Below are 23,736 nucleotides of genomic sequence, written 5' to 3'. Positions count from 1 at the left end.
CCAATGGCCTCCAGTGGTGAGAGCCTAAATGATTTATTTTCCTAGATGCTGAAGGAAGGATGGACTTAACTACTCTCCATGTTTGTTTGATTGTTTTTAGTGATCTCAGACTCTATTGGCTGTGTATTTGGCAGTTGAAACCAGCCACTATGTTTTAACATTATCAAAGATGAACTGTAAGATAACAGCAGTAGTAGGAATACCTAGGAAAAAATGATGATTGTAAGGAATGTGTTGGCAGTTTTTCTGGAGGTGTGTACCAAGGAAGAGAAAAAAAATGAGGTCTCACTGATTATAAAATATTCTCAACATGCCATATCCTGAAAAAAGTACCAGCTAATCAGTACAGTGTCTTATGACTATTTGGTGTATGCCCATAGTGTCTAACAGCAGCAAAATGAAAGCAAGACTGTGCTACACTGGAATGTAGCAACAGCGGAGAAAATGAATAATGTAGCAAAGAAATGCAGTAATGCCAAATACACTCGTTCACTGTATACAAAAGATGGCTGTAGGTCTAACTGTCAAACCAGTTCAAGTGCCTTAAGCCTGCATTCTACAAATTTGCCAGCAGGAGGCAACTCCTCTGGTTTTAAAAACTCTTCCAGTTATATAACAGTCTACTGGAAAACAACCATTTGCTTCCCTTGACTGTGACCTCAAATGCTTTCCATGGGCTAAGCTGCTAATTTCAAGCTTTTTGAGTCCAAAGTGAAGGTATTTTTAAAAAAATTATGATCCTCCTTTTTGTCAAAAAGTAAAATATAGTATGCTTTATTGTGTGAGTGGCATGTGATTGGATACAAATGAAACTCTTTTTTATATAGTTTATGTGTACACTGTGTTACCCTCAAGACAACTCCAACACGGCGGTGCACATTAGTGCAATGGCTCTTGGCTCTCCTGCCTTTTGCGTTTTTTTGTGGCAAGTGTGTTCGTGCTCTGTCAAGGTATGCGCTCCTGTAGATGGCAGGAGCTGCTAAACTGTGTCCTGCAGCTCAATGTGACTGTCACAGGAGGCTTCCAGTGAGTTCACAAAATCTCCGTAGACATAGTGAGACCTTCCAGCTAACCGTGGATTGTTGTCAGGTCTGCTAGTGGAGGTGGGACAGAGAGAGGAGGCAGAATCAGAGCTGTCACGCTAAGGTACAAACCACCACTCCTGAACTTTCTCTCCAACATCAGATCCATTTCCAGCAAAATGGTTGATGCAGCTGGTGACCAACAAGTGCATACGGTGTGTGACAATAATAGAGACATGGCTTCACTCAGGAATTCCCATCACAGCAATACAGCTACCAGGTTGTATGATCCACCACCTGGATCACAACATAGACTTTGGTAAGAACAAGGGAGTTCTTATGCAGACCCTTTTATTTACTGAGGGAACTGACAGCTGTGACTATTAAAGCTGTCTACATTCCTACATTCAGATGTTAATGCCGCACACCGCTAACCCTCCTGCACACCACTATAAACAAACTACAGAAAGCTCATCCTGATGGGGTACGCATCATAGCTGGAGACTTTAATCAGGCATGCTTGAAGACTGTGCTTCCTAATTTCACCCACTATGTTAAATGTGCCACCAGGAGAGATAATGCACTCGACTGGGTGTATTCAAACATGAAGCACGCATATAGAGCAGTCGCCCCTCCACAGCTGGGCCTATCAAACCATCTTTGACTGCTCCTTATCCCAGCTTAACCCCCCCAGGAAGAAAACAAAGTCACAGACAAAGTTCATTAAAACCTGGCCAGAGGAGCTCTCACTCAGCTACAGGACTGCCTTGCACACACTAAATGGGGTATTTTTGAACATCAGGATCTGGAGGAATACACTCAAACTGTACTACATGGCCACCTGTGTGTTAATAAGTACATAATGTTTTTTTTCTAACCAAAAATCCTGGATGACTAAGGAAGTCCAGACTCTCCTGAGGACCAGTGATACTGCATTCAGGTTCAGAGACAAGATCTGGTATAGCATAGTTATGGCTGAGCTGAAAAGAGGCATCAGTCAGGCCAAACAGGACTACAAGAGGAAAATTAGGGCCCACTCTACTGACAATAACCCCAGAAAGGCTTGGCAGGGTATACAGCACATTATCAACCACAAGGACAGCAATCCCAAAATCACCAATTCAGATGCCTCACTGATAGAGGAGCTAAGCTGCTTTTTTGCCTGCTTTGAGGTTAAAAGACCCAATTTAGACCCTCCATCCACACCTACTACGAGCACCCACCCACTCACTATACAAGAGTGGATGTGAGTCGTGTGCTTAGATCAGTGAACTTGAGGAAGGCTGCTGCCCTGGACTGGGTATCGGGTAAAGTGCTCAAGGCATGTACTGTCCAGATCACAGCAGTCTTCACCAAGATTTTTAACCCAAACCACCCCAATTGCTCAAACCATCATCCCACTGTGCTTGAAGTCATCTGTCATAATTCCAGTCCCAAACAAAGCCTCTGCAGACTGCCTCTGTGACTACAGACCTGGTGCACTAACACCTACAATCATGAAGTGCTTTGAGAGGCTGGTATCAAAACACATCAAAGCCTGCCTTCCATGACTCTCAACCCACATCAGTATGCTTTCAAAGCGAATGCCCTGAACCATCTGGGACATAGTGGAAACTACATGAGGATCCTGTTTGTTGACTATAGCTCAACATTTAACACCACCATCCCAGAGAGACTGATCAGGTAGCTGGCTGACTTTGGCTTCTCTTCTCATATATGCTGCTGGACCAAAGACTTTCTCACCAACTATCCACAAAGTGCCAATTGTGGCTTCCATCTTTCCTCCACCCTCAGCCTCAGCAGTGCCTTCCCACAGGCCTGTATATTCTGCCCAGTACTCTACACACTGTACACATATGACCACACCTCAGTGCATCCCACTAACACCATTATTAAGTTTGCTAATGACACCACACTGGTGGGACACATATCAGGGGGAGATGAGTCTGCCTACAGGGCTAAAGTCCAACAACTGGTCATGTGGTGGTCAACTAATGGTTTGGCACTAACTACTAAGAAGACAAAAAAAATCATCATAGACTTCAGGAAGAGAAGACTCCCTCCCCCTGGTCATCAATAGAGACTCTATGGAGAGGGTCCATGATTTTAAATTCCTTTCGACCCTCATTTCCAACAATCTCACCTGGCCTGCCAGCACTACAGCTGCAGTTAAGAAGGCTCAGGAGCTCCTTCACTTACTGAGGTTACTGAAGAACTGCCTGGATGACAAACTGCTGGTGGCCTTCCACCGCTCCACTATCGAAAGCAAGTGCTGTGTAACAATGTGGTATGCTGGATGCTCTGTGGCAGATAAAAAGTCTATCCAGATGGTAATAAACACAGCACAAAAGATCACTGGCTGCGTTCCTCCCTCCCTGGAAGAGATTGCAAGAGAGAAATACCTCTCAAGAGCCTTAAAAATGACAAAATGCAACTCTCACCATAGACACTTGCTGTTTGACCTGCTGTCCTCTGGTAGACCCTACAGGTCTATCAAAACAACGACAAACAGATTAAAGAAGAGTCTTTATTGAAGTGCAATCACTGTTCTAAATCAAACACGCTTATTGTAATGCATAATGCCACTTTTTTTTAAAAACTTTTGACTCCTTCATATTCATAATTATTTATTATCTTCTGCTAAAAAGGTTTGCTTTACTGTGTAAATACTTTGCTGTTTTATTGTGTGAATGGCTTCATAGGAGGCACCTGCAGAAGTAGCACCTGATTTTTGTTGTATTATATAATTCAGTGACAATAAAATGCATTCTGATTCATAGACTGGATATAAAAGATGCATGTAAACACCATGACATGACTCACTGGTTTGTGTCTCCAGTTTTGTGTATTAAAATTGGAGAGATCTTCCTTTCCAAGACTTAGAATGTCTAAAATTAGCAAAATGTACACAATGTTTTATTCAACTTAAAACAAGTCACTGAGCTCAAAAAAAATCATTAGAAGTATTTAGATATGTCGAGGCCAAGGGCTGGTTTCTCTTGGACATCAATAGAGGTGGAAGTCTTTTTCACAGCCATCGTGATCATCCCCGGTGTCCATTAGGAAAAAAAATGCATGTTTAAGTCATGTGATTGCTGGTTTCACTTTTCAGCCCCAGAAGCTATGCCAATCCATTAGACTGTTTGTGATTGCTCTTGTAAAAGGTAGCTAATACAGCTTATATAAGCTACCTACCTAGTAATGATGGAGTCCTTAAGGTTAAAAATTGAACAAGGGTTCATTTAAATTTCTTGCTAATTAATTTATTCATTCTTAAGAACAAATATATCAACATTTATAGTCTCACCTTAACCCCAAACCTTAACTAAACCTGAATCAACTCTGCTTTATTTAAGATTACTTCATTGTATATAATTGAGAGTCTACTGATTCAACATTACATTCAAACTCTTAAATCATGCTGCACTGCACAGTTTAAAATTGATTCAATTATAACTGAACTACAGACATCGTTTTTTGCTCATCAGACAACAGTGCAGTTGGAGATTCAGGTGTATTAAACTAGTATCAGCTGATGCAGCCTCCAGCTGCCAGCCTCGAGCAAAGAAGAGAAGCCAGTTACAGAGGTCTGTTGATCTTACTTCTTCATAACTCCAAATCCCAGCTCCAAACATCTTACATGAGTTTTTTAGCAGCTTTCCATGATTCCACGAAACATCCCAAGACCTGCCAACAGTGTAAATGCAGCACAGTTTCCGTGTAACTGCATCTCAAAGGCTAACCATGCTCTAGATACTACATGTACTATATTGCCAGAAGTATTTGCTTGTCTGCCTTCACACGCATATGAACTTGACTGACATCTCAGTGTTAATCCATAGGGTTTACTATGATGTCGGCCCACCCCTTGCAGCTATAACCACTTCAACTCTTATGGGAAGGCTTTCCACAAGGTTTAGGAATGTGTTTATGGGAATTTTTGACCATTCTTCCAGAAGCATTTGTGAGGTCAGACAATGATGTTGGACAAGAAGGCCTGACTCACAGTTTCCACTCTAATTCATCCTAAAGGGGTTGAGGTCAGGACTCTGTGCAGGCCAGTCAATACCGTTCTCCTGGCAACTGCCAAACTTAGACTCGTCCATCAGATTGGCAAACGGAGAAGCGTGAATTGTCACTTCAGAGAACACATCTCCACTGCTCTAGAGTGCAGTGGAGTTGTGCTTTACACCACTGCATCCAATGCTTTGCATTGCACTTGGTGATGTAAGGTTTGGATTCTGCTGCTCGGCCATGGAAACCCAGTCCATGAAGCTGTCTACGCACAGTTTAATCTGAAGGCCACATGACGTTTGGAGGTCTGTAGCGATTGACTCAACAGAAAGCTGGTGACCTCTGCGCATAACCACTGACCCTGCTCTGTCATTATATGTGGCCTATCCACTTCATGGCTGAGTTGCTGTGATTCCCAATCGCTTCCACTTTGTTATAATATCACTAACAGTTGACTGTAGAATATTAGTAGTGAGGAAATTTCATAACTGGACTTGTTGCACACGTGGCATCCTATCACAGCACCACGCTGGAATTCACTGGGCTGCTGAGAGCGACCCATTCTTTCACAAATGTTTGTAGAAGCAGTCTACATGCCTAGGTGCTTGGTTTGATACACCTGTGGCCATGGAAATGACGGGAACACCTGAATTCAATGATTTGGATAGGTGAGTGAATACCTTTGGTAATATAGTGTAGCTTAGGAGTACTTTTTATACATATATGATTTATAGTATGTCGTTATACCTGCTTTTTCTCTATAAATTGTGTTCAAATCCGAGATTCTGACAAGACTCATCTTTAGTTCCAAAAATCTTTTAATAGCCATCTTATTTAGATTACCAGTAAACAATTTTATAGATTCAAAGAGCTTAAATCTCAAAGCTTGAGGTCCATCGTGTCCATTCAATACAGAATGACCCCATGGTTAAACTGACAAGGGGTCCAAACCACTTGGAGAGGGAGCAATATTCTGTAAGGTTCATAAAACTGCTTTTTAAATGTGAATAACTGAATTGGTATACATACAGTTACAATGTAATTACAGTAATCTCTCCGAAGACCTTACAGTAGGCTTTTCATAAACAAACGACAAATAAAATGTTGGTCTAAGTTTATTCTGTACAAACAAGCCAAGCCAAAAGAACCATGAGTTGGTTAGAGTAGGAAAAACACATCTTAAGCAATTTTCTCTTTATAGTGAAGCAGAAGATCTATTCCTACGATGTACTAAGCAAAAATGAAAAGCACATAAAACAATAATATAGCAAGGTTACTCAAATAGACTACAATAAATTACACAATACTACATATGCAAAACCCAATGGTTAATTTCAAACAGTGCCCAATTTACATTTTTGTACTGCAGTTGTCCGCCACTCACTCACTCACACACCCACACACACACACACACAAACAGTGCTATAATCTGCACTACCAGATAGAAACATTTTGGATAAATTGGACAGTTTTAACACATGTGACCAGTAAAACTTCAATCCATTGTTGGTATGATTCCGCAGTAATTCCTCATGTAAGCGATGTGCTGTACAAGGCATTTTAAAGTAATTACAGTAAAAATACATTTTCATAATAAGCAATGTACCATGAGAAATATGTATAAAATAGCTTGATAATAGTAATAATAATACTGCTTTTATGCTTCTCCCAGATCTCATCTCTGTCCACCACGATTTGTAATGTCACTTTGTTCCACGAGATCAAAATAGATATCACAGAGTAAGAAAAACTTCCCATACAAATCCAACTGTACAAACATTATACTAAGTTCTTGCTAGGTAAAGTTCCAAAAAAGCCAAAGTGGAAAATGAAATGCACTTTTTCTTTTTGACTGCCTTTGAAAATGATTATTATAAAATGACTCTGCAGTTAGACTTCCTATTATGAGAAAGCAAAGGCAGGATGTTGGCGGTTGTACACCTTTGGAAAAAGACAGAACATACATATTAAATCCTATTTTTACCTACACATCCTAAATACAGTTTCACATTTCCATTTTTCATCTACGTCACATTTCTCATCTCCGTCTCCTGCCAGGTTATACCCGCGTGGTAGAGTGGGTGCTGGGCAGGCCTGCAGAGCTGTAACCAGCAGGAAAGGTGCTATATGGACTCATGTTGGAGAGGCCCATTAGGGAGTTGGGGATCATGGTGATGTTGTTGGGGGTCATCAGAGGGATGTCGTCAGGGGAGCGGCGCTGACTGAGAGTGTAGTCCATACTGGGTGAGACATGAAGAGGATTGTGAAGGGCCTCACACTGGTTCCTTTGCTGGGATGACAGGGTCTCATCTACTGTTGTAGTGTGGCTTGCATTGTTGCCTTTGCTTTCACGCTGTGGACTGGGTTGTTGGGAAGTGTCCTGGCGACTGCGCTTGTCCTTGCGGTAGTACAGAGCAGCAAAGGCCAGGACGTTCAGGAAGAGCAGTGATGCCCCTACAGCAATAGTGACACTGAGCTCTGTGGAGTAATCTCTCGGGTTTGGCATGATCAAAGGACCCATCTCTCTCCCTCCCTCTCCACCACTGTGAGCAGTAGATAAAGGAGGACGTCCAGTGCCACTAGATCTCTTACCATTGGACTGGGTGGGATCCAGTGGTGTGACCTTGGTGGTGGTGGAGGAGTAATGGAATATATCGTGAATGTTATAGAGATGGGGCACCAGGTGTTTCCAGAAGGCCACTTTGGTAGCACGGTAATGGTCACGGATACGAGGCTTCAGACCAATGTGCAAGTACAGCTGATCATAGGGGTCATACTTGGACCAGGCTACTTCCTCAAAACGGTTGGCCTTGGTGTGGATGAACTTGGTGTCCTGTGGCACTGGCTTGTTAGGATCCCTATGAGCACAGATAGATTTTAGCATTAGAGGGAAATTCAGTTCAGTGTTTGTTGACTTTCAGCAGAATCCTCTTCGATCCTAAAGCAATGAACATTAGATTTTTATTTTTAATATGTGATTTAGCTTATATTTACCCTAACATTAATGGGCATCATTACTGAAAAACATCTGCATCACTATTGTGATAATTAGAGGTGGGAAGTAGCGAAGAACAAATACTTTGTTATTGTACTGTACTATTGTACTCCTCCCTACATTTTAACACAAATATCTCTACTTTCTACTCCTTACATTTTAAAAACAGGCTCATAACTTTAAGTCTAAGCCATTTGAGGGGAGTTATAATTTCCTGTCACTGAGCGCCTTCAAACATCAATCCGATTTGAACCAAATTGGAGGGAACAATAACACATAAAAGACATAAAAGTCCTATTGGTGTGCCAATCACAGAGGCTTATCATACACAAAAAGATGAAAGAACCACAAAACATGCATCATTTAAAGTGCTTTACTCAGGGGTAAAGTGGGCCAGAACAATCTGGAATGATGCTTTTGATGCAAATGTCCATAAGTTGTGGTTGCACTAGCCTCTAGCTAGCACTACAGAAGAGAAGTGAGCATAAAGGGAACAATGTTTTTCAAGTAGCAGATAATTTCAAATGCCTAAGAGCTCAACAAATATCAGCAAACACACAAACTGTTTGTGTGCAGTTTGGACCACAATGTATCTGCTAGCTAAAAGTACAGTTGCTTTATTTCTCAGGGAGAGAAAAAAATTGCAAGAACTTCACTTAGAGATGGTGAAAGATGTAAGAAAGAGGACAGGAGAGGAAGAAGAGATATTTTTAAAGGTAAGGACATCAAGGCTAGCAGACATCAAATCAATGAACTTAAGGTGATTCACCCAATTCCACCTTTATACTAGCTTTATACTGTCTAGAGGTCGGAAATCAGCCATGCTAAACTTAGCACAAAAAGTGAGGAAATTTGTGTTTGGTTGATTTTTTCTTTACTGTAACAATGCTTCTTGGCAATAAATCTTATAAATAAATCTTGTACTGTTGTAAAGCTTGTTTATTTACCCTTAAAAGTGTCATGTTTGTAAGGAAAATGCATTTGTGAGTTGAGCAACAGACATGAGAATGTGGGTTGCACCATCAAAACACTTGCTAAATGTTCTCTGCCAATGCCAAACATAATCGACCAGATGCAAATTTCCCTATTTTCTGCGCAAAGTTTAGTTCATGTAACATCTGCTTATATCTTACTGTATTCAGTTGGCTAAATCCACAAAGGGCAGCAGCAAAGGTTAGCTAATCAGAACCTGTACACAAAATCTACTGGAGTTCATTATTGTAACCTATTTCTAAGTGATTCTTTTCCTCATGCTGCACCACTACGATTTTAGGGTTCCCACATGTGCCAAATCCCATTTTAACCCCTAACTATATGCAAATGCAGCTATGTTTTTTATTTCATTTGTTTTTCCTCTGCTTGTATTCTACATAACAGATACTCAAGCTGAGTGTATTAATTAGAATTAGAATTGAAGTTGAGATAGAGTTTGTGTTCCTGTGTATTATTATTATTTTATTATGATATTAATAGGGCACAAGGTTCAGTTTGCTTGGCAAAAAACTGAGGGTAGAAATGTCCTCCAAAGAGCTCCATTTGACTTTTATCCTTTGAGTACATTTCAGAGCCTGCACTTTTTCACCATTACTTGAGTAAAGAAGTTGAAGAAGTACTTCAACTTTTACCAGATTATTTTTTAACACATGTATCTGTACTTCTTGAGTAAAAAAAATGTGTATGCTTTTGCGGCCTCTCGGGAAAGTGATTTTAACTTCATTGCTCAAGCCTATAGTAGGTACCACAAATGTTGCCCTTACAAATATATAAGAAAAGAGAAGGCTTTTCCAATGAATTGTAATATAGACAGAGGAGAGAAACCTTACTGACATAAGAGCAAAACAATAGGTCAAAACATTGTAATATCATAAACTTTCCCGAAGAGCTCAGCATTCCCTCATCCCCCACACACTGAAACAGCAGCCTATAGTGACCAGTGCTGCATATTTGGCAGCCACTAGGCTCATCATCCCCAAAGATTCATTGCAGTTGTGCATTCAAAATGAAGGAAGACTCTTGCTATGGAGCAGGGGAGCCCTACACTGCAACTCACTTAGATGTCTCTTATCTTCAAACACACTTAGTAATTCTTTGCCATGATATGATGGATTGAAAAACAAAGCTGTAAGAATGAAAGGTGCAGAGCTTCACTACATTTTACATCCAGTTGGAAGCCTTTCAGGTAGTGCAATTTGAGGTTAATGTCTTTGCTTGTTTTAGATAAAATAAACTCACATTTGCTGAAAACAGAAAACAGATATGTAGAAAGATATGGTGCATTTTTTGTCTTTATGTAAAATTGATTTAAAAAAAAAAAAGCTAAACTACCAGAGGGAAAGACAGATACTATTAATGTACACTTATCAAGCATAACCTTATGACCACTGACTGGTGAAGTGAATACCACTGACTATCTCTTCATCATAGCACCTGTTAGAGGGTGGGATATATTAGGGAGCAAGTGAATGTTTTGTCCTCAATGTGTTAGAAGCAGGAAAAATGGGCAAGCTTAACGATTTGACCAAGTTTGACAAGGGCCAAATCAGCTTACAATGGTCAATATCTCTCAAAAGTGGTCCAAGAAAGAAACAGTGGTGAACCAATAACAGGGTTATGGGTGGCTCATTGATGCACATAGGGAGCGAAAGCTGGCCTGTGTGGTCTGATCCAACAGACGTGCTACTGTAACTCAAATTGCCAAAAAATTTCATGCTGGTCCTGATAGAAAGGTGTCAGAATACACAGTCCATGGGACACCCAGGTGGCTTAGTGGTGAAGCCGGCGATCACATATATATACCGTGTTGCGGTGTGGGTGGTGCAGGTTCTAATCCCGGCCTGTCGCCAGCTTGCCCACGTGTCTTCCCCCGTGTCCTTCCCCCATTTCCTGTCTCTCTCCACTGTGGATAAAAGCCACTGTGGCCAAAAATGGGGGGGGGTTACACAGTGCATTGCAGTTTGTTGTTTATGGCTGCATAGCTGCAGCCCAGTCAGGGTGCCCATGCTGACCCCATCCACTTTGGAAAGTGCCAATAATAGGCACGTGAGCATCAGAACTGGACCTTGGAGCAATAGAAGAAGGTGGCCTGTTCTGATGAATCATGTTTTCTTTATATCATGTTGATGGATGGGTCTGTGTGCGTTGCTTACCTGGGGAACACCTGGCACCAGGATACACTATGGGAAGAAGACAGGCCAACAGAGGCAGTGTGATGCTTTGGGCAATGTTCTCCTGGGAAACCTCGGGTCCTGCCATCCATGTGGATGTTACTTTTACTTTGACACCTACTACCTACCTAAGCAGTGCTGCAGACCATGTACCCCCTTTCATGGAAATGGTATTCCCTAATGGCTGTGGCCTCTTTCAGCAGGGTAATACACCCTGCCACAAAGCCAAAATGGTTCAGGAATGGTTTGAGGAGCACAACAACAAGTTTGAGGTGTTTACTTGGCCTCTAGATTCCCTAGATCTCAATCCAATAGAGTATCTGTGGGATGTGCTGGACAAACAAGTCTGATCCATGGAGGCCCCACCTTGCAACTAAGAGGACTTGTTGCTAACATCTTGGTGCAGATACCACAGCACACCTTCAGGGGTCTAGTGGAGTCCATGCCTCAATGGGTCAGGGCTGTTTTGGCAGCAAAAGGAGGACCAACACAATATTAGGTAAGTGGTCCTAATGTTATGCTTGATTGAAGTATATGTGTATTGCAAGCCGACGTATTTCTATACTGAAAATATGCATCACTCCTATTCAGAATCACAACTCACTACAGTTGGCTTTAAGTTTATAGAGCACATCTTAACTGCCTCTTCAAACTTTCTCTTCAACACAACCTTTTTGTTAAACACTGATGAACTGCTTTAAACATTTATGTGAATTAAGCTGTAAATTTTAATAGCCCTTACCTTTAGGACATCTGCCCAAAGTGATGAAACTGTGATATGTGCATTACAGGGGCTTTTAGAGAAGGCTAAACATGACCTTGGCTGTTAAAAAAAAAAAAAGACAGCCTGGTATTTTGTGGAGTGAATATACTTAGTTTTGTAAGATGATATCACTATACAACTGGAGTATTCAGATTTTTTTTAGGATTTGGCATTATGTATGCAGTGAACCAAGTAAGTTCATAGGTGTGGGTGCAGAATTAAACAGTTTTTCTACATTTTTGATGAGGTCAAATCAATTGCAGCAAAGGAAATGGGGCCTACAGTAACTTACAATTAGTTGTCTTTAACCTTTTTATATCAGGAATTGATGCAGATCAACAAAAACTAAAGCACAATTTTAGGACAGTTATGTTGTTCCACAACCATTTCTGAGCCAAGTCAGGAATATACAATTAGGTACTAAATTTAATGACAATTTAATGCATTGCAACAACATGTAAATGAGTCACATTCTTATCCTTTACTTTTGTTGCTGAATCTACTGTTACTCACCCACTCTTTGCAAAGTTGGTCCAATAAGTCATAACCACAGCGCTGAGCATGATATCATTCCTGGAGAAATTACAGGGAAACAGATCAGTTGGGCCCACCATGGGGATGCCAAATACATAAGGCACCTCATCTCCATGCGCTGAGTCTGACCACACTGGCTTCATAAGGCTCTGGCAGTGGTGGTAGAAGGCATAGAAGTAGGTCGGTGAGCCGTAGCGGGCATGTAGATCAGCCGTTACCACTGACGGTTCCACCCACTGGTGGTCAGTGAAGAGGGCCACCAGGGTCTTCCTCCTAGTTTCTGGGTTGTCCTTGTCAGCCCAGTCTGTGTACATGAATTTGATTGTCTCCCTCAGTGTGTCCTTCCCTTCTGGGTAGCCATATAAACTGTCCACAAAGTCTGACACAGCAAAGTCAAAGTCGCTGCCAGACACACCATCCTCCAGGTCCATCACATTCTCCACAAAGCGCAGCCCCTCTCCCTGATTAACACCCAGCATTATATCGTAGTTAAGGAACTCGCCCTGCTCCATCAAGATCTCAGGGTCATCTGGGATGACATCACCATCGATGACAGGACCAAAAGCCACGCGGTATCGGGCAGCCTGGATGTCTTGCTCAACCAGCTCTTTAGCGCTTTTCTTCTGCAGGCAGGACACCATGTCTACTGTGTCCAACACATTGCAGCCAACCCTCTCAGCAAGCATGCGAGTGTACTTGACTGGCTGGTAGTTGACAGCCCAGCTGGACAGCGCTGAACCACTCTGGATGATGGCCCTGTGGAACAGACCTTGGGACACAAAATTCAGAACAAAAACACACAGGACAAAGGCACAGAGAACATAGGTTAACCAACAAAATCATTATTATTAATGGCAATCCTCACTGCCAGAAGCAAATACATGATACACATTACATTAATTGGTATTCAAAACTAAATCTGAGGCTGGTTGCCTGTTGTTTCTTGTGGCAACAAGATAGAACAAGGCCACATGCGACTTACTTTGATTATTAATCAAGAAGATTAGAAATACAAAGAATGATAAAGCCGGAGAGTTGAGCAGACGAGAAGCTACTAAGTAAAGCAGTGGGAAGAAGAAATAAATTGGTAAGAGGAATGTTGCTTCTTCTTCTGAGAATTAGAAAAATGCTAAAAAAAAATCCATTCTTTTCTCTGCTGATTTTTAACTTGTCTCATGTGGTGTCTTCTCTATATGCAGATGACAGGGAATGCACATCAAACCAATTTCAACTCAGCTCAATTTTCAGTGAGGAGGTTCCAGTCTTCCTTACACTGGTTATTCACAGACCTACTGTAATTCCAGAAATGTTATTAGCGCGTTTCTAACAAGCTGCTTAGCATACACATAGCTCACTAGTGCCAACTCTGTGGTGCAGGGTGTGTGTGTGTGTGCAGAGAGCTGAATATGCAGTTACCCTGATCCTTCAGTGTTGATACAGTAAACACGCTGCTCTGTTGAATTGTTTATATGCAGTGCGTCACCTCTGTCTCTAGGGATTTTGTATCTACCACCTAAAAATGACAAGTGATATGTATCAACTCAAAAATCCTGAAGTTAAGGAAGAGCATTCGCTGGAAAAGGAGTGCAGGGGCAGTGTCACTTTCTCCTTCCTTTGCTGTCATTTATTTCAATTTTTTAGGGCAGCAGCAAGCTAGTCTACTTCAAAGACAGCCGGAGGTCTTTGTGCATTTGCTGCAGCCGTGCTAGGACATCCAATACAAACCTCACAAAGGACGGCTCCCGCTGCCTCCCTGTCCTGGCATTGATGAAAACACACAATTTCTGCCCCCATATTTTGTCCAGCATCAATGGGAGAACCAGGGCAATAATAAGGCAAAGATAAGATGTTCAATTCCCAGTAGGCTGCCCATATTGAAATACACATCTTTGATTCTTGCAAGGAGCTTCGGATGAGTATAAATCAAACAGCATGTTTTAATGTTACCTAGTTTTCTTTTCAGTATCAGAAGATTCCTGTGGGTAATGTATATTCTTTATGAAGGAATTCCAATTAAAATCAACGTGCCTTAAATTGTCAAAAATATATGAAATAATTTGGGCTAAAGTATGTCTTTTCAATGACTGTGTTTATGTGAGGCAGGGGGGATTTATCAGTTTTTAATGAGAATTTGGACTGCTTCATTCTTATGCCAACCTTGTCTTTGGTAAAGAATGTCTTTGCTCAAGGTTTTGCAGTGACAGAAGAAAAACACACAACATCACTGGTATTTTGAAAATCATTTTCAGACACTGCAGGTAGGCATGCAAGGGTGAACAAATCTGACGCTGAGAGATTGAAATATAAATGAGTTGGAATGGTAAAACCCGATGGTCACAGGTGAACTTGAAGACATGCTGAAAACTTTATAATGCCAGTAGGTTTCTTTAAGAGCTTCACGTTTTAAGAGGCAGAGCTTTTAGTCTGATTAGACTGAGTAGAGGGGAACAAAAGCAATCACTTACTTAACGAATACCCCCTTTACCCTACTCCCATAACATAACACTTCATCTCCCTGCCAGACCATTTGGAGCTTTACTTGAAGAACAAAACTCTAAAATAGCACAAAAAAAAAAAAATTCTCAGGTTCATTCATATACTGACACTGACTATTGCATTAGTTATAACCCAGACACCAGGGATTAACACCAGCAGACTGATCAAATCTAGAGACAACTTTAAAACAGTGATTGCAAATTCCTACCCTCTGAGTGGTGGGATAGAGTCAGCAAACTGACGCAGGAAGCACCAATTCCAGATCCAAAAACCGTGATGCGACCCGGGTCTCCTCCAAAGTAACCGATATTTTTACTTATCCAGCGTAGGGCTTGAATCTGGTCCAGGAGTCCATAGTTTCCTTTTGCTGCCTGGTCACCAGTGCTGAGGAAGCCTGGTGTATACAGAGAGACAACAGAGCCAGTGCTGAAGGAGAGCTCTACCGAATATGTCACAGCTTTGATCTAAAGCTGTAGCCCAGCAGGGAGTCTGAATGAACTGACACCATTCCCCCTCAGGTGTAAATATGCCTTTGCTCTCTCCCACAGCGTTTCACTACTTTAACTGACTCCTTGTAATAGTCTCCAAGCAGCAGTGCCCCTTACCAAGCGATTGGGGCTCTGCTCATGAAATTTCAGTGCTCTCCTCATAACAGTGACTTCATAATGTTTAATGTAATGTAAATAAACCTTTTATTTCTTGAAATAAATTTCATAAAACTACACTGAGGTCACTGGTGCTCTTACACTCGTTCTTGTTACTGATTCACTTGCCGAGTCTCATCCAAACACCTCACTGTTGTGAATGTTAAACACAGGGAGGGGGGCTGAGAGCGGGGCGCGGTGGTGCAGGGGACTCTCGACCTTGTAAATGCCTGTGAATGCTGCAGCCCTCTGTAGCATATTTAAATCGTTTTACTTCGAAGAAAGGCAGATAATCTTGTACAGATTAGATAAATCCATCTAAAAGAAGATAAATTGTGTTTTCAGAGTGGGTATAAAACAGATTGTGTGCAACAAGGACATGGCATGATAAGTGTTTGCATAGCTTTGAAGACAACATTTGTATGCAGATCAAGCTACACTATGCTACAGATCTCAGTAAGCCATATTTTCTTGGACTTTGTTTCACTACAGTTTTCTCTCATGTCCGTGCTTCATATGGTAATAATAGCAGCGCAAGTTGAAACTAATGACCACGGTGGCAGTTTATTCTCTGCATTTAAGCAGGGCTAAATAGTTTGCTTGAAATGCAATCAAAATCTACCAAACCTAGTATTCCAATTCTGTAGTTGAGCGTGACGACGACAACGTTCCCATAACTGGCCAATACGCTGCCATCCATCATGTTGCCAGTGCCCTCCATGTAGGAGCCTCCGTGGATGTAGACCATCACAGGCCTCGCTTCGGAGTCCCTTATATCTGCAACATCAACACACACATACACACACACAGATGCTAGGCAAACACCTGCAGTGGGAACAGCAATGAAATGTAGAATTATAGGAGAACTGTTACTAAAACTTGATGTCCCAACATCTCAGTATGAGGTGTGGGAAAAGACTGCTTAGAGAATGTGCTCAGAAGCAAGCTAGGGTGGGAGGCCTGCGGTTTGGAAGCTGTAATGACAATAAGAAAATGCATGGCAAGTACACTCTGACAAGTGTGTATGAATAGTAAATAATTAACAACAGTTTCTATAGTGCATGTAAGTGCTGGAGCAAGCATAATGTATAACATGCATGCGTAAGCATTAAAAATAAAACATATTTTAGACTGTCTATGTTTAGACTTAATTTTATAGATATGAACTGAAAAGTGTCACGCTGCTCTGAGCTCTTGCTGTTTACTAGTATGAGCTAAGAAGGAAACAGTGCTCTGTTTTCTCTATGAACAGAAAATCTATATTTCATGTTTTGGGGACAATTTATTATATTGACGAATGACTGTCTTTACAAGGGACTATAAGACAGATAAGTAATAATGCAATCTCTGGATCAATGTGCATTGCAATAGAGATGTAGTGCTTACTGAAAGGACTGCAACAGTGTTCAGTACAAGACTGAGATGCACTAACAGGAAACTTATGTAATCCTAAACCAGATAACATGTTTCTTATTCTTCTTCAAATAAAAGAACCCCCGCAGATCTTTAGGAAAGTCAAAACAAAGGAGTGTAAGATCTTCATGAAACTAAAAGAATCCATGCATCAAGACTTTGAGCTCTTAAAAATACCTTCAGATATATGTATCTCAGCCGCCCCTTTTTTCTTGTGTTGGCTCCCTGGGATTCACATAATAAAAAAAAAAAAGAAGTACAGAATTCAAAATAGCATGGTTGACTGTGCCTCTTAAATAATATACTGTCGGTTCAGACTTTCGTTTGTACAAAGGGTAAATGAAGTTAATTATATTGTTAGGGTTAGGATACTAAAATTATGACATAAATCTGTTCATAATTCTGTTTTTAACATATTGGTATTACTTGGTAAATTGTTGTAATTAATAGCACACATGCACATACACATGCTGTTGCCTCTGAATGCTTCAGTAACTGTGACAGGAATGATGCACATTTCTTGGTTAATCGTTCTCTCTAGATTTAGACAAAGTGTCATGTCGAGCCTTTACAAGGCAATGAAAATATAAGGTATCTAGTGTATTAGCAAATAATGGTTAAAAACTGTAAATAGTGCAATATTCAAAATTGCCCTGTTTAATGTTATGGGGCAAAGCAGTCCACTGGAGATAGGTGAAAAAGAGGTTTCACATCAGTGAAACAAGTAATAAAGTCAGAGCATGCCCCAGGTGCATTTTAAATAAACAATGACCACGTCTGAAGAGAGAAAAATGTATAGAACAAAAGGGCAATGCTACTCTGAAATAAATATATAAATGTGAAATTTTATTTAACCTGTTTGTGGCCAGGTGACGAGGCCTATAGGAGGGGCTGTGAGCTGCACCATTTTGGACTGCTACCTCAGGCTGTTTATCTGTTGTTGCTATGCTACCAGAGAAAAGCCAGTCAAAGCGCGGCGTGTTACAAGCTGAGCACAACTCAACTTTGAATGCTGAATTTTTTTTTTTTTCATTATGCCAAATGCTCCAGAGGGAGGCAATGCACTGTCAGAAACCAAAACCTAATTGAAGTAACCTGAATTAAAGAACTCTGTTTGTCAACATTACATTTAGGGAACATGCAGCATTGCTGTGGCATAACACTTCTGCTAATTTGCAGATTCGCTCCAAATGCAGACACTCAAAGTGTTTTCTTGCTGGTTCATTTCACAGTTCTGTTAGTTAGAAGAATAGGAAGGGATTCAGCATGCGATAGACAGTTGACTCCTGTACCTCACTAATTAGCCCCCAGCAGACATGCCGTTGGAGCAAAGCAGTGATTCAGTAATTTTAAGAAACTTTCAGAAAGCACGGAAAGCGAGCACTTCTAGTTTTACTAGCCCTGTTGTAATTTCCACTGGTGCTATAGGCTCATTATTTTAAAATATAAAACTTCTCATTTGGTTGAGGGGGACCAGTACTTGAACAGCACCTTGCCTCTAGAATATTTCACTTGATCATTTCACGTTACTGGGAAAACATGCACATACCTCAATACAGCTATGTTTAGGTATGCAAAGGATCAATTACGTGGCATCAGGGCAAATTCTTTAGTTGCCTACCAAATAATTTCCTGCTTACTGATATGACAGCAACATGTCAGACAATGATGACACTGCATTGGATAGTAAATCAGCCCTTGTTGGCAGCCGTGGCATGAATATTGGTCACACACATGCTTTATGATGATCACAGCACGACATCAGGGCCACAATAACAGTGATCAATGGACATGGAAAGCCACTGCTGTCCATTTTACCACACCAACTCACCATCCTCTGTCGGAGCGTAGATGTTTAGATATAAACAGTCCTCACTCTGATCCTGAATGTATGTGGCCACTGTGTCCAGGTTATAGGTGAACCATATTGGCATCATAATCTCTGGCACAGTGTTGTGGATGTTCTGAGGGCAGACAGGCATGAAGTGGGTAGCATTCTTGATACCTGACCAAGAGGAGGGCTGATCAGGGGGCATAAAACGCTTCTCACCCACAGGTGGGGCAGCATAGGGGACCCCAAGAAACTGCTCTACTGGCCTGAGGACCTCACTGGGCACAGGAACCCTGAGGCCTCGCAGTTTCCCATACTGGGTGGTCACAGTTGGGTAGAATTTCTGGCTTGTTGCCCTGGTCAATGACCAGCAGGAACATAATATCCACCAAAGAAGAGCACAGTGGGTGATGGTTGCAGTCCCTTGCCGATGTAGCAGGTGTGCCGGCAACAGATGGTCTCTAAATGTAGCCAGCCACATGGTCTGGGCAAGATGGTGCCCTTGCACAACACAAATGCACACTTTAGTGTCTGTTCAGTTCCTCTGCACTGACCCTGTCAAACAGACATCACTCACTGCACCTTTAGATCTGACAGTTAGAAAATCCAAATACACCTCAACCAGGTATCGACCGCCCCCACTTCCAGTTTTCATTGCAGGGAACACAGATCTGAAAACAAGAGGATTTAACAAATTAGACCAGAGAACACAAGAATGTGCAAAAACAGTCAAAAAAATATCTGTGCAAATTATATTTTTAATAAAAGTATTCCCTTCTTCCAGCTTTGCTCTAAATGCATATATTGGCTTGATAATGACCTTTTTCTGCTTGCTCATGCACAAATCACTGAATACTGATCTTTGTGTATCAGTGGAGGAGGCGATAGGGAAAATCTGAAAAACCCATCTGCTGTGATGTTGGAGTGACGCTGCGAAACCATCTCAAGCTAAAAGGTGTTAAGAACTCCATTTCTTATGCAAAAGCAAGAAAGAGCAGGAGAGATGAATCTTTGCTAAGTATTGAAGCAAGATTAAAAAGATGCGCTCACAGGGAATAAATAGGACTTGACTGTGATTTTTCAGTGTTTAATTTATTTCAAAAACACCAAATCATAAGTGCAGTATTTGTAATTTTTTGTCTTTCAGTGCATCTAAGCAGAACTGTCAGCTGTTGACATGAAGCATAATGGAAGTGATGAACATTCCCAGAACAAACATGTCTGATGAGACCAAACCCTCTTCATAGAGTGGAGTATTTGCAAAAGTCTACAAAAAGGACTGAGCAAAGCTTATAGGTAGCATTAGACACTTTAAATATATTAACATTTATTATATGTCTATAACTGCACTGCAACTTTCACTACTTTCAGTTGTTATAAATGGTAAGTCAGCAAATGAAAAGTTCAAGATAAGATGATTTATTTTAGCTTTGGATATGTCCAAAAGGATCTAGTTTTTAACCACTACAAGTTTTTTTTATACCTCTGAAATACTGCACAACTGCAAGACAAAAAACATTGGAAGCCCCTAAATTAAATTCCTTGATTTTCGATCTGTTAGTCATTCCTGCGACCAAACCGAATCTGTTTCCTTACCTCAAATGCAGTCAGCTGATACATAATAAGTAGTTAGTGGTTTATTGGTGTGTGAGCCTCAGTGTGCTGGAGAACGCACAGTCACCCCAACACATGTGCGTACTGTGTTGAATAAAATCTAAGCTCACCTATTGAGACCTAGAGAACAAAATGTGTAGTTTCTCTTCCAGTTAATGATGCTCTAATACAAAATTTGTCTTATCTTAGTCCTCATAGTCCAGGATCTCAGTAGGCAAAATGTGCTTAATATGAGGTTCTCTGGGTTGTCAATAGACAAAGCAAAGGCAAGCTTGTTAACCTATTTAGGTTATTGATGAGTACTTCACCGAGCTTTGTCAGAGCCTGCTGCTAAATGGCTCCTTTTTTTAACCTGATGAACCTAACTAATAATAAAGCGTGCGGTTTCTTCCTACTAATATAAACACTGATTAACTATAGCCATGGCGCACTGGCTTTCCTCTTTCTCCGCAACATTTTGTTTACACTAGCAGGGACATAATCACAAATAGAGGCAGCTCATTGTTTCCTTTGCAGGTGCTGTGTATTACCTAATATGAACATCATTATATTATGCCCATTTCCAAGCAATGAGACAAATCAGATACATTTTACTCTCACACTATCACCAAGGTTCATTTAAGAAATATTGTAGATCTCTGCCCGGGGCCAGCTTTGTCTGTATTAATTAACACTTATGAATGTTCCACCAAAAGCCAAAAAGGACAAGACTTGTTCTATCCCCTATCTTTTATACGACAATGATGTACAGCTCCCAAGACATTTAAATGGAAAAGATAAAGAACCTGATTTTTATTTTTTTTCCCCTGTATATCAGAGCACATCTCCTGGTTTGAAAGTGACACAGATAATAAATCATTTGGGCCCATTTAGAGGTGAAAAAGCGCTCTCTCTTCACAAAACCTGCTGTGAAATCATTATCCATTATGAAATTAGCGGTAACATGCTGTACAGTGGGAATCACTAGTCAGGCTTGGTTAGTTGTCTCTGGCTTAAAAAGCGGCAAAATATATATATATATATAAAAAAATAAGGCATTACTGGAGCTGCTGAAGATCGAGGAGATAATATGTAGTTATAAAATGGGAGGGATTACCTTTCTTATCACACATTTGCGGTGTTGCTTTCAACCCAGTCGCCTGTTTTTCTGTCTGACATCAAATCAGACTCCCAATTTAACTTTAGTTTCTTGTGAGACTGTACCTTATATAAAATACTTATTTTCTTTCACTGACGTCACTGCAGACAGTCAAAGCAGCTGCATACTGCTTCCCCAACTTCTTCTGGTCTGTGATGGGACAGATGTGGATAAAAGCTTTATAGCTTACACCAAATGGGCCATGTAATAAAACTGAGCTATCACTCAGTCAAGTATGATACACCACAAGTTATTTAGCAATTTAGACTGGCAACATGCCCAGAACCCAGTAACTAAGTTATATCTCCAACAATCTAAACGTTTTACAACCGTAACGTTTCACTCTAACAGGCTTGCTTGCACCACACACGTTAGTGCACCACCAGAGGTGGTTTAAGTGAATACCTGGCTTTCCTGGGGGCAAAATACTTCAATTCCCATTTGACTGACATGATCCTAGTTACAGACCTATTAGACTGATTGCTGTAATCATGTCCCCCTCCCACCATTACTATGTCTACACCTACATCATTGACAGGCACACAAATCAACTCCAATTCACCACTAATAAAAATCTCAGCAACATCTTATTGACTGGATTCTGGTAGCCTGGGGGCCCCCTGACATGAAAAGATTGGAGAAGGAGCCTGTGTCAGACAACAGTGGGCTACCGAGCTCCCAATGCCCTTGTAATTCGACTAGTGTGGATCAAACCCGTTTTAGTGGATTTCCCAAATCCCCCTAATTTAGCAGTGCAATAAAGAGGAGCGGGGATTGGTGTAGGGAGAAATATCCTCTACGGAAGGTGTAGGTAGCACTCAAACATAATGATCACTGCTTTATAAATTAATGCAAGGATGCAGACCCAGAGAGAAAACCAAGCCACAGCCCACGTAGCATCGACAAACTGCTGTAGTGTGTGTGTGAGTGTGTGTGTGTGTATGTGTGTGTGTGTGTGTGTGTGTGTGCGCGCGCGCGCGCGCTGCCTCACGTTGTGACTGGGAAGCTTGTTTAATCTGGGTCTAGGACGGTGTAATATTGGATAAAATGGAAAACAAAAATACCGAGCCTAGAAAAGCGCCACTGTGGTAAACGGCTAAGCAATCGCTTTAAATAACATAATCAACCCAGATGTCAGTGATCAATCTGAACAAAGATTCATCCCATGAAAAAAAAAAAAAAAGCATTAAAAAAAAATAACAGAATCATTAGGATAACTCACCTGCTTTTGCACAAGCTAAGACGCGCTCCATCTCGAGATTTCCTCCATACCATGCCCGTCAGTTATATAAAACAATAGATCTGGTGTGTGGAATATTTCTCCGGTTTCAGTATCAAACGCACAGATCTTCACTCTTATCTCCTGCTTCGCACAGTCTGTGTGCTTTGCGCATTCACGACGCCAAGGTCAGGAGCGCCAACGGTTTTAATGGAGCGCCCACCATAGAGATCTCTCTACGGCGCCCACTGCCAGCGCGTTACTAGGCAACCACCGGGATACGCCGGTGCATTAAATTCGCCATCCAAAAACCCGACTGAATCCCAATTTAGAAACCATTAACTAAGCACCTTAACCTCGGACTGCACTCATGTGCGCCCACATTTCGTGCAGAGGTAAAACCCATCTGCCACTGACCACATCAAAAAGTAAAGCGAGCGGGCCTGCGCGGAGAGAAGCATTTCCAGATACACACATTGCATTGGCAAAAGCCTTTTAGCAAATTGTGACAACAATGGCAAAACAAAGTGTTACCAGCTCTAAAACGCCCCTGAAAATTGCAAAACACCCTCCAGTGTTTTCCCATGCTTTGCAGTACATGCAAAACCTGCCTCCTTGTAGCAGAATAAAAAAAAAAACATCCATCCATCCATCCATCCTCTTCAGCTTAAATTTATTAATCACTCTCATCACTTGTGGGGTGTAGACCAGCAATGATAATCTTGAAACACCAAGTCTGCACATGTTGTTAAACAATCAGAATGAATATGCAATACATAAAACACTCCCACAATAGTTACACTCCCCTCCAGAATTATTGGAGCAGTGAGGCCAATCCCTTTATTTTTGCTGTAGACTGAAAGCATTTGGGTTTGACATTAAAATATGA

At 41.2% G+C, this 23,736-nt stretch overlaps 1 protein-coding gene across 4 annotated transcripts; it reads right to left on the bottom strand.

Moving 5' to 3' along the window:
* Positions 1 to 5,836: 5,836 nt before the first annotated feature.
* On the bottom strand, positions 5,837 to 23,090 carry nlgn3b (neuroligin 3b). Of its 4 annotated transcripts, XM_030745591.1 has the most exons (7): positions 22,851 to 23,090; positions 18,877 to 19,547; positions 17,223 to 17,270; positions 16,260 to 16,409; positions 15,197 to 15,382; positions 12,472 to 13,261; positions 5,837 to 7,894 (listed from the first exon to the last, which is right to left on the bottom strand). In XM_030745591.1, the coding sequence occupies exons 2-7, from the start codon at positions 19,355 to 19,357 to the stop codon at positions 7,096 to 7,098; spliced, it is 2,454 nt and encodes an 817-aa protein (XP_030601451.1). In that variant the 5' UTR covers positions 19,358 to 19,547; positions 22,851 to 23,090; the 3' UTR covers positions 5,837 to 7,095. The 4 variants fall into 4 exon arrangements, with proteins under 4 accessions (XP_030601451.1, XP_030601452.1, XP_030601454.1 ...); XM_030745592.1 differs by lacking the exon at positions 17,223 to 17,270; XM_030745594.1 differs by lacking the exon at positions 18,877 to 19,547.
* Between the last annotated feature and the right edge of the window lie 646 nt (positions 23,091 to 23,736).

The sequence above is a fragment of the Archocentrus centrarchus genome, chromosome 14 (genome assembly GCF_007364275.1).
Source record: "Archocentrus centrarchus isolate MPI-CPG fArcCen1 chromosome 14, fArcCen1, whole genome shotgun sequence".
Taxonomy (NCBI): domain Eukaryota; kingdom Metazoa; phylum Chordata; class Actinopteri; order Cichliformes; family Cichlidae; genus Archocentrus; species Archocentrus centrarchus.
Note: the sequence above shows the minus strand (reverse complement) of the source record. Positions and strands in the feature narration are given on the sequence as shown.

Bases quoted from the DNA above. Each gene is read 5' to 3' on its own strand.
- nlgn3b (XM_030745591.1), bottom strand. From the start codon at position 19,357: ATGTGGCTGGCTACATTTAGAGACCATCTGTTGCCGGCACACCTGCTA. The intron at 15,383-16,259 runs GTTTGGTAGATT...TGTATACACCAG, and splicing joins CTACAGAATTGGAATACTAG to GCTTCCTCAGCACTGGTGAC. The intron at 7,895-12,471 runs GTGAGTAACAGT...CTGTGCTCATAG, and splicing joins ACCAACTTTGCAAAGAGTGG to GGATCCTAACAAGCCAGTGC.